This window comes from Eptesicus fuscus, chromosome 18 (genome assembly GCF_027574615.1).
Source record: "Eptesicus fuscus isolate TK198812 chromosome 18, DD_ASM_mEF_20220401, whole genome shotgun sequence".
Classification (NCBI taxonomy): Eukaryota; Metazoa; Chordata; class Mammalia; order Chiroptera; family Vespertilionidae; genus Eptesicus; species Eptesicus fuscus.
The window spans coordinates 40,914,344-40,925,341 of record NC_072490.1 but is presented as its reverse complement, the minus strand read 5'-3'; the positions used below and the strand labels follow the sequence as shown (position 1 = coordinate 40,925,341).

The window sequence follows — 10,998 nt, the reverse complement described above, 5'->3', positions numbered from 1 at the left end:
GGACAGCGGTGGCTGGAGGCACACTGTCCAGGACAGAGCTGGGGCAGCCTGGGAGGGGAATGAGCTCTGGGAGGCAGGCACAGGGCGGGCAAGTGGGATGGGGGCGGGCACTCGCTTTAAAAGCAGCCTAGAGGCCCCGCCAGCGCACCCCCACAGGAACCCGCCAGGATTTCCTCCTGCCTATCAGCAGCCTGCAGGCGGAAGGGAAGGTGCTGGCTACTGACCCCTGCATGGTTGGCCTAGGCCTTGCTGGGGCTTCCTGGCCCTGGGACCTTCTCCTGGCACCACAGTCTCCAAGTCCACCATTAGCCACGAACCTGGGGTCTATCAGAGGCTGCAAAACAAATCCAAATGCAAATGCCCACCACTCTCCACCCCAAGCGTCTGCAGAGGGCCCGGGGGATTCAGCTCCTGAATCAGGTTTATGTGCATCAACCTTTCCAACTGCTGAGGGCAAGAGCAGGCCTCAGGCACCCTGCCAGGCTCTGTGCCAAGGGGACAGTGGACTACTCCTCCTCTCACCTGCCCCAGCTACCCCTCCAACTAGTCCAGCCCCAACCTTATACCTACACCTCCCTTCTCTCCCCGGAGCCTCCGCATTGCTCTGCCTCCCTCCCGATCCATCTGTTCTCCGCTCAGGAGCCCTGCTCTGCACACCTGTCCACGCCAGGCCGGCCTCCCTGACCTCTGAGGCTCTCCCTCACCCTGTCCCAGCCATGTCAAGCAGCTGCCTTGCTGCCATCACTCCAGATCTTCTCTCAGGGAATGACCTCAAGGTCCAGTCTTGGGTAAAAGGTCACCAGCCTTCATCTCCTCGTAGCACTGGCCACAAGCTGACCCTGGTTTATTTTGTTTGTCCCCGGCTGGAATGCTATGGGAGAACAGGGACAGGGTCTGACTGGTTACACAGCAGAAGCTCAATACAGATTTGCGGAACAAATGAATGAATGACGGTGGCCACTTTTATTATCCCTGTTACTGGTGGGGAAACAGGCTCAGAGGGGCTAGGTAACTTGTCTAAGGAAGATCAAATCCCACAACTGCTGCCTCCCGACACTGCACAGCCTCTCCCAGTAGGTCAAGTCCTCACTGGGCCAGGCTGGTCAGCTGTTAACATGTTGGGCTGTGGAACCTGGGACAGTAGTTCAGGTGCTACCCCTGGAATGGTGCACCCTGCCTCTGGGGTCCCTGTCCTATTTACAGAGGACTGAGATAAGAGGCAGGTGGCCGTCTGTAAATGCCTTTGGTAATGGCCTGACTGGGGGAAGCCTTGTCCCCTGCCCCCTCCCTACTCATCCTCAGAAGGCTCGCACTCCCCCTTCCAACTGGTGGGGCCACTGGGCTGGTGTGTGATCTGGCTGAAGAGGTTTAGTGGGGAGACCCTTTAGTGGCTCCCCCAACACCCCGTCTTCCTGAGGGTGATGGGTCCTCTAGGCCAGGATCCCCAACTGCTGGCACCAAGGAAAACACAGCAGAAGCAGGCCTGGGAGCCAGGCTGGCCGCTCCTCACTTATCTCCTCCCTGATCCTCCCCAAATGGCCCTGCACCTTGGGGACTGAGGCTCCTGATTGGACCAGGATGAGAGGGGGAGGCAAGGGGGCTTAAGGGCCCTGCTCTGGAGGGGGAGGGGACAGAAATGAGTTAAAGTGGGGCACAGGGGCTGGGTCCCAAAGAAGTCCTAGGTTTTACCTCAGCAGGCTCCCTGAGACCATCGCACTTTCAGGACATGAGCAGACACAGATGGGCACGGGCCTCCTCTCCACGATCCCACCTGGGCCAGCTCCCCACAGGCCTGCCCCCTCCTCTGGGGCTGAGGCCCCTTGGCACAGACCCCACAGTAAAGAATCCCGACTCTAGGCCTTACCCTGACAACAGGCTGCAGCCTTTGGTGGGGTTGGGCCAGGTGAGACATTCCAGACCTGGAGAAGGCAGAAGGGCAGTGAGCCTGTGTGCCAGCCGTGCCCTGGGGCTCCGCTCTCGTTTACCTGAGGCTCATGGTTTAGCCACAGCCCAGCATGGCCCTGTCCATAGGCCCCTCACACTGTCCCCCCCCCACCCCCACCCCCAGCCTCTGGCCCGGGAGAGGCTCCCTTTGCCCATCATCCCCTCTGCCTCTTCTCCCTCCTTCCTTTCCCCTAATACCTCACCGTCCTGCGTCTCTAGGGGACCCTCTCCCTCAGGCATGTCCTGGGCCAATGCCCCGCTGGAACCCCAGTGGACTCTGAAATAAAAGACCCGGACAGTGTCACGCTCACTTTATTGGAATAGAGAAAATAGGCAACAGGAGCCACACTCAATGCTGGCAGCTCCAGGTCCCCTGCTCCCATCCCTCAGCCCCAAGGCCTGGGGACTCCCACCCCCACGGGGCTCTCCTGCTTGTCTGGACCAGGAGAAAGCAGCCTTCACTGTGGAAAACTGCAGAGGGTGGGAACTTCCAATGTGCACTTCGCTGCCAGCTCAGTGATTAGCAGCAAACAACGACAACAGCAACATCAACAAGACTGGACTTGACATTTCAGAAAAAGACGTGTAGGGAGTAAAGAGGACTCACGACACCCGTGTTAACAACAGTCCTACAACAGATATGACACTGCTGTGCCTGGTCACGCACCACCAGGGGCAGGCAGCAGATCCACCACGGGAGGCTGATGGCACAGGAGGCCCCGGAGGGGCCGGCACTGTCACTCCCGGGATGAGAAAGAATCAACTGAACACGTATGTTCACATTCTACGGGAGGACAGTCAAATGAAGGTACCAAGAGGAGGAGAAATCATTTTAAAAAAAGAAAGCCTGCTTCCCCACACTGAATGGACGCCCAGGCGGGACACAAAGGGCCCTGGGCTAGCCAGTGAGCTCAACAGGCAGCTCCCGGCCGCACAGGGCCTCCCACTGGCGGGCCAAGAGTGAGATGAGCTTCTCTCGGCTCTCGGCGCTGGGGACAAACACCTGCCACTGGACCTCGCGGCCCTGGCCGGCTCTGGCCAGGCTATCTGGCACCTCCCCGAAGTGGTCCAGGGTGACGTTGCCCATGAGGTCGTGGCCTTGCACATCGTCAAAGACAAGCGTGAGAGCCTGTGGGTAGGTCTGGTAGCCCATGAGCACACGGTCCAAGTCCCGGACGCGGCGGCCATCGTCTAGCCGGTACCGGTCCCTCTGTGGCGGCTCTTTGGCAAACTCGGGCAGCGGGTAGTGGACAAAGTCCTCGTCCAGGAGGAAGATCTCGGCGCTGGTGAGCAGGAGCGTTTTGGGGCGCAGGGTGCCCCTGCAGCGCCCAGGTGGCGGTGTGCCCACCTGGAAGGCCTGCACATACAGCAGGATGCTGAGGGCTGGTGCCTTCCCTGGGTCCGCCATCGTCTGGGCCACGGTGAACGTCAGGTCCCCGACCTCCTCCTCACTGGGGTAGGTGAACTTGACACGGCTCGCGTGGACTAGCTCGTAGTTCTCCATCTTCCCTGCAGAGAGAGATGCCCACTGGGCTGGAGCTGGAACTGTGGTGCGATGGGAGTGTCAGTGGCCACAGGCCACCCAGAGGCAGGCGGGAGCACTCCAAGCCCCAATGCCCAGCGGAGACCCACAGGCCGGCAGCCCAGAGCAGGCAGCGTCTCCCAGATGGTTAGGGGTTTGCTGGGATGGAGACTCTGCCATGGGAAACCCTAGCCGGCTGAGCGGGACAAGAGAGAAAGTGAGGAAGAGGGTGCTCCGGGCATGCTGCACCCTCGGGGCTGGCGAGGCCAGATGGCCTGTCTACAGCCTGAGCTGGGCGGGTACCTGTGGTCTTGTTCCCAAACTCCGAGTAGAAGTCCTTGTCCACAGGCTCAGGTGAGGGCGTGCGTTCCAGGGAGGAGAGCACGGCCATGAGGTGCTGAAGGAAGCAGTGTGTCAGGTAGCTGTCCCGAGTCAAGCACGTCACCACCTGCATCGGGGAGGAGCCTGTGGGAGAAGGGGCCGGTCAGGCACAGGCAGCTGCTCCCAGCCCTGTCCTGCTGCTAGAGCGATCTCCAGTCTCTCGCAGGTCAGCCTGGACCTGGAGACCACACAGCCAGGGCCAAGAAGGCCCACGTGGGAAAGCATCATGGGGCCTGAACAGAAGGCCACTTCTCAGGCCGGAAGGGCTGTGACAGTTTTCTGGAAGGGGATACAGAGGCATTAGGGAAAGAGCTTAGTTTTCTCTCCTCAGGAAGTGTGAGTCAGAAACATCCTGCCTTGAGCACAGGGCCCACTCAGCCTGCCTCCGGCACTGCCCCGCACTCGCTGCTCTGTCCCTCCAGCCCTGAGCCCTGGCCGGTGAGTTCTGCACTCTCAGCAGTTCCTGAAGCTGCTTCCTCCCACTCCCGTGAAGGGGCTTGTGAGCAGATGACTCTGCCTGCGATAACGCACCCACAGATGGAAGGTGGGAGCCCACTGGTAACACTGGCCTTCACCAAAATAGGACAAAGCAGTGGTCACTCACCCGTCAGCCGGAAATACTGGTCAAAAAGCCCAACGTTGACTGTCTGTAGGTCACCGAGTTTTAAAACAAAGCACTGGGAGATGTGGAAGGGACTGTTGTTGTAGTCAGTGTTTTTCTGATGCCAGAAATCTATGGAGAAAAGGGGGGGGGGGGGCTGTGCCAGGCGAGCATGAGGGGCCTATGCATAGCTGAGTCCAGCAGAAATGGGTCCCCTTGGCTGGCCTAGGTAGCTGATGAGCACCATCCCCCCTCCACACACACAAGGCCTCATGGGCAATCTGAGCCGTGCCTGACTCAGGGGAGTCACCAGGAGCCCCCCACTGGGGTTCTGAGGGGCAGAGCTGCTCCAGCCCTTATCATGGCTAGTGCCCAGGTGCTCCCCAGGTCCTGGCTTGGCGCCTTCATGTCTGACCCTAGGTCCCTCATGACAGCGTGGGAGGGGGGGCTGTTTCACCCCCACCCCCAAGAGATTCTCAGTCCAGTGCAGCCGAGTCACTGCTGACTGAGGCCATACAACAGGCCCATCTCTTGGGCACAAGCTCCAGCTCCCGGGCGGCAGCAGGCCCCGGTGCCTACCCTGCAGTGGCTCAGAGAAGTGGCGGCGGAGGCCGTCGTGCAGCACGAAGTACACGGCCTTGGTGGAGAGCAGCATGCAGGCGGTCACCTCCAGCCCCGGGGTCTGGTAGAACACCACCGAGGACCACATGAGGTGCCTCAGCTCCTCATTCTCCACCTGGACACAAAGGGGCTGGGTTAGGGCTGCAGGAAAGCAGGGCCGGGCAGAGCACGCAGCTTCTCTTCCAGACCGCGCCTGAAACAGCCCTCCGGGCCGGCCTCCCATTAGACCCACCACCCTGTGACGTGCCCATAGCCTTGGATGAGGAGACTCAGGCAGGTCATCACATCGTGTCAATAGATTAATAAACTTGGAAGCAGAGAGGAGGTGAGGAAGGGGAGATGGATGTGCAGTGCGGTGTGCCAGGGGCCCAGGAATAGGAGTGGCCGCAGGGGGCAATGATAATTGGACAACTGACCAGGAAAGGGCAGTCCGGGACCTCCCAACCTAAGCCCTCCAGCTGTGAACAGCTGAAGCTGGGGAAAAGCCAGCACAGAGAAGTCAGAGAATCTGAGGCTGACCCCAACACATACTCTGCACAGTCTCCAGGACCAACTATGCTACCTCTCCACACAGGTGCCAGCCAGCAAGACCAGCACCCAGGCCACTACCTCTGCAATGCTGCTGTGGAAGAACTCGACGATGGCACTCCCCCGCAGGCTGGCAATGTGCCGGAGCGACGCGCAGGCGGGCAGGTGTGAGGGGATCTGATTCTCCTCTGAGGTGGACTGGATCAGGTGCTCGCTTGGGTACTGGGCGGGGGCCTCAGCTGGTGCCGGGGCCTCCACTAAGGCTGGAGCTGGGGTCTCCTCTGGGGTTGAGGCCTCTGTTGGGGCTTCTGCTGGAACCAAGGCTGGCACTGAGGTCTCCTCTGGGGCTGAGGCCTTTGCCCGGGCCAGAGCTGGGGCCTCCTCTGGGGCTGGTGCTGGCGCTGGAGCCTCTGCCGGGGCTTCCTGGGGACTCTGGTCACCACTGCACCTCCCAATCCCCCAAGAAAGACTATATTAAGATGTAGACCCCAAAGGAGATTCATATCACATGCTCAACCTCAGAAGTGTGAGGGGAACGCATGCACCACACACACTCCACCTATGGGGCCCTGGGAAGACAAAAGAGCAGAGAAAAGGTACCCAGGCCCTTTCTCTCGGGAGATAGATGGGCAGATGGGGGCACCCCAGGGCTAGGACGGCCAGACACTGGTGGCCCATAAAACCAAACACTTATATTGAGCAGGTGGTAGAGGAGTCAGAAATGTCACGGCAGAGTCCAGAGTATGACCCAGGTACCCAGGGCTGGGATCTGGGTGCAATCAAGTCTGAGAACCAAAAACTCAAATTACCCCTCAGTCTGCCTTTGGGGTCCTCTCAGGTGGCTCAGGCTTTCCTCCACCCCAACCTGGACACGGAACCCTTAAAGCTCCTGGAGGTTGGGGCGCTCCCTACAACCAGACTACATGCCTACATGCCGGTGCCTGTGCTGAGGGAAGTCCTTGGGAATTGTCTTCTCAACTGGACAGTCTAGCTGTCAAATCAGATCCCTGCCCTCTGACCTGCACTGGGCCACATGCCCCTAAGAAGCCCCCCCCCCCGGCCCTGCACTGGGCCACATGCCCCTAAGAAGCCCCCCCCGGCCCTGCACTGGGCCACATGTCCCTAAGAAGCCCCCCCCCCGGCCCTGCACTGGGCCACATGCCCCTAAGAAGCGCCCCCCGGCCCTGCACTGGGCCACATGCCCCTAAGAAGCCCCCCCTCTGGCCCTGCACTGGGCCACATGCCCCTAAGAAGCCCCCGGCTGTCCTCCTGCTGGCGCGGACAGAGATGCGGCTGCAGGAATGCAGCAGGGGCCTGTTCCTGCATGGAGTCCCACTGTGGGAAGGTTCCAGCCAGGCTCTCGGGTGGCAGGGAAATGTCACCAAAGCCTTAGCATAGGGGCAGGGAGATGGGGAGACAGCTGGGCAGGGCCACCTTGAGCCTAAGCTGTTCACTAGGCATCAGAGGTCTCTACAGAGGGCATGGGATTTGAGCTGGGCATAGGAGAGGCACCCAATTTAGCCAAAAAGAGGTTGGAAGCATCAGTTCGGCGGGAAGGTTGGAGGGAGAAGGCAGGCCCTGTGAGATGCTGGGGTGAGAATATGGTCTCCACTGACCACCAGGATAGACGAGAAAGGGAGCTTGACTGTGTCTCGGGGAACTAGAAGGTGACAAATGAAGGGCTTTCTTGCCCATGAGGGGAGAGCCCCAGCATATGTGCAGCCAGGGGGCAGTGATAGGAGATAGGGACCCCCTTAAGGGCACAGGCCCCTTGAGCCCCAGGTGGAGGTGAGCTGAGGGTGGGACCATGCCCCGCCCCCCCATAGACGGCCCCTACCCCAGCCTCAGGCAGCCCTCAAGGAAACCCAAGGAGGGGGCCCAGGGAAAGCCAACCTGGGGGAGGGGGCAGGGCAGAGAAGAGAGTGAGAATGAGCAGGACAGGGCTCCCAGCTGCCACTCCTTCTTTCTGTGCCTCAGTCTCCCCAAGAAAAAAAGGAGCTTTGCATAAGGTGACTACCCAGCTCACACACTCAGTTCCTTTGAAGAGGAGTCCCCAAATTACATGCAGAAAGAGAGCCCCATCAGCAACCCTGACCTTCCTGAGCAGGGCTGGGTGGCTCTCAACAGGGTGAGGCTTGGCATGGGACTGTGAGCCCCTGAGGGGAGGAGATGGTGGGTGATTCTTAGAGGCTGGGCCTGGGCCCAGTGGAGCAGAGCAGAGAAGGCCAAGCAAGGTAGGGCAATCTCCTCAGCCTGGCCTGCACTGCTGGCAGGAGCTCAGGCACCCGGACCCAGCCATGCAGGGCCCTAAGTGGCAGGGGACTGGGCCAGACTGTCCTTGTGAAAGGACAGCTTTCTCAGGCCTCTTCTGAAGCCCTGGGAGAGAAGGAACAACCCTGTGCCAAGCCCGAGGGAGTCAGGGACACTGCTGAGGGCGGTTAGGAGCTGAGGAGGAGCTGAGGGGCTGGGCCCACCCTAGACCCACGCGCACTCTGCAGGTGCTCAGAGATGGGGTTTGAAGTGAGTGGTCTCAGACGCAGTGATGTGAACTCCCTACGCACGTACCAGTCCCATGCCCCTGGCCCCAAAAGCCTGTTCTCAGTCTCACCTGACCCTGTTCTCAGCAGGTTGGCCATCCACGAGGGGCCGCTGGGACTGGCCCCCAGTCGCAGGGGTCTTGGCGATGACCACGGTCTTCAGGTCCTGCAGCGAGGCCCGCAGCTGGTTGTAGATGCGCAGGAAGTGGAACTTCTCATGGGGCAGCACGAAGATGGCGGTGACAAAGCGGTAGCCCACAAGCAGCTCCAGCACATGGCCATCGGCGAAGGCACCCCGTGGCTGGGTGCAGCTGCGCGTCGGGTCCAGCAGCACAGTGGAGAGTGGCACGCGACTGAGCTTGAAGCTGTTGCGGTTGCGACAGTTATGGGTTCCACGGTTGGGCATGGGGTTGAAGTCAGCCTTGATGACGTTGAGGTGCTGGGGCGTGAGCAGCAGCCAGTAGGGGATGGCAGCGGATTTGACAGCCTCGGAGGGTGCACAGCAGGAGCGCCGCACGGCAGAGCAGAGCGTGCAGCTGGCCCACTCGATGTTGCCCGAGTAGTCCCCGGCAGCCGTCTGCACCATGCGCTTGTCGCTGTAGACCAGGTAGACCGGGAAGCATCCTTGGCTGCGCTCCTGGCAGCCGCCCGCCACCTTGTAGAAGGTGAGCAGCTGGCGGAGGAACTCCTGCAGGCTGGTGTGGCTGCCATAGAGCACGGGGCTGCAGAGCATGGCCATGTGCTGTGGGGCGAAGCATGAGCGCAAGTCGGCGTGGAACTCGTGCAGGTTGGCGGCGTCCGAGATGATGAAGAGCGTGTTCTCACTGTGCCGCACCTTGAGCACCAGACAGAGCTCTGGCATGAGAAAGCCGAACTCAGTGAGGTCGCCGTGCGGGAAGCAGAAGACGAAGCGCAGGGAAGAGAGGATGTGCTGGCTGCTGCCCCGCGACTCCTGGTGCGGGATCTCGAAGACAGCGATGCCGAAGTCAGTGAGCACGAGGCAGGCGGCAAACTGGCGGATGCTGCCCTGCACGTGGATCAGGAAGCACCAGAGCACCTTGAGGATGCGGATGTGCTCCAGCAAGAAGTCCTCGTCTGCACCCAGGGCCCACTCCAGGGCCAGGCGCTCCTCCTCACCATCTTCCTCCTCTTCTTCCTCCTCCTCTTCCTCTCCCCGGCCTCCTGCCTCCTCTTCCTCCACATCTGGAGGCCCCATTTCAAAGTAGCGGTTCTCAGCCACGTCCTCGTCGTCGTCATCCTCGCCCTGGCCCTCCTCCCGCTGGTTGGCTGCCTCTATCCAGGCGGGCAGCTGCCGCTCGATGGCCTGCCGGATGAGTGTGCTGAGGCGCTGGATGAAGTCCTGGTTGGTGGCTGTGTAGCCAATGCAGGTGAAGGGCAGGAAGATGATTTGGCCAGACCCAGGCACCACCTGGACCTCCGGCTCCGAGTGCTCTGAGCTGTGTGAGAAGCCAGGTCAGTGACACGCTGGGCTGGAACACCCCACCTCTCAAGTCTGGGGCTACACCCAGAGGAACCAACTCCTGGGTATCCCAAGCCTGCTAAATAGCCGAGCCTATTCCTAGGACAAGTGCCCCGCTGGGGAGCCAAGGTGCCAGAAGGCTGGGGCCACCAGTCTCTCCAGAGTCCACATGCCCAGGACTCTGATGACAGATGTTCAGGCCAGTCCTGCCCACATCACACCGGTTCCCCCACCGGAAGCATCACAAAGATCTTAGTCATTCAGGCGCTGGCCGAGAGCCCCAGAGGCAGTGAGTGCTCTAGAGCATGGAGTCGCTTGCTGACAACAGTTCCCTTCGGGGTGTGCTTAGGACCTTCACATTTAAATTCAAGCCCCTCTCGCCACTACTGCCCTCACAAAGTGTGTGTATATCGGGGCGGGAAACCTCCTCTGCAAAGGGTCACAGGATGAATACTTCGGGCTTTTGGGGCCCCCAACCACATAATCTTTTCTTTTTAAAAACAGCTTCTTAAGCATGGGACAATCATTCTTATCTCACAGGCTATGGACCAAACCAGCCTCGATCTGCTGATCCCTCGTGTAGGATGACATATGTCATTAGACTCAAATTTAGAAGTAGACCAGAGCTTTCATATCTGTGTTTAATTTAAAGGAAGAGGTAGTTCTGGAGGACTCCTGTGAATACATATTTAACAAAATCCAACTAGTTACCACTAGCCCACAGCTGAGTGTGTACAGGCCTTCTCAACCTCTTCCTTACCTCGCACCGCCAACAGCTCCAGGTATGTCCCTTAAATCATCAGAAGGTGCCTGACAGAGAAGGAAATGTGGTCAGCCCCCACCCGCTTCAGCCATTCCCTGGCATTTTCTGGTGCTAGACCCTGAGCCAGGCACCCTGCCCTCCATCCTCCCTCCCTGCAGGAACTTCCTCACCATCCCACGCTCCATTCTGGGGTGAATTATGGGGCCTGGAGACAGAGAGACCCCCAGTTATCCTGCCAGTGCACAGCAAGGCTGATTCCCACCAGGGTCAGTTTGCCCCCAGCTCACATGCCCAGCTCCTGGGCCAGAACCTCTTGCCACTCTGAAATTCAGTCTGTGCCGCTGGGTCTAGCATCCGAGTGCTCCCTGTGCCACCCCAGAGGGTCCTCATGGACAGTACACCAATTTGGCAACTGGCCAGCCGAAGACACGATGAAGAGGCTGCACAGTACCTGGCAAGGCCCTCCCAGGGGTCTCTGGACAACAGGGAGGGAGAAGGCAGTGCCATGGTGTGCTGGGACGGCCCTGACTGTTGTTGAATAGAGATGGGGCTAGAGGGAGGTCCAGGTAGCAAGCACACTCTCCAACATGGCAAATGAGCCACTCACACCACACTTGCCTC

General features: G+C 59.9%; 1 protein-coding gene across 1 annotated transcript in view; it reads right to left on the bottom strand.

Moving 5' to 3' along the window:
* Window positions 1–2,240: 2,240 nt before the first annotated feature.
* The window catches only part of NISCH (nischarin), a 34,312-nt gene continuing 25,554 nt past the window's right edge, over window positions 2,241–10,998 (bottom strand). Inside the window, 8 exon segments of the mRNA XM_054729415.1 lie at window positions 2,241–3,453; window positions 3,770–3,931; window positions 4,452–4,580; window positions 5,028–5,184; window positions 5,679–6,039; window positions 8,206–9,591; window positions 10,375–10,424; window positions 10,985–10,998. Of these exon segments, the coding sequence (XP_054585390.1) occupies window positions 2,843–3,453; window positions 3,770–3,931; window positions 4,452–4,580; window positions 5,028–5,184; window positions 5,679–6,039; window positions 8,206–9,591; window positions 10,375–10,424; window positions 10,985–10,998 (2,870 nt within the window). The 3' untranslated portion in view covers window positions 2,241–2,842.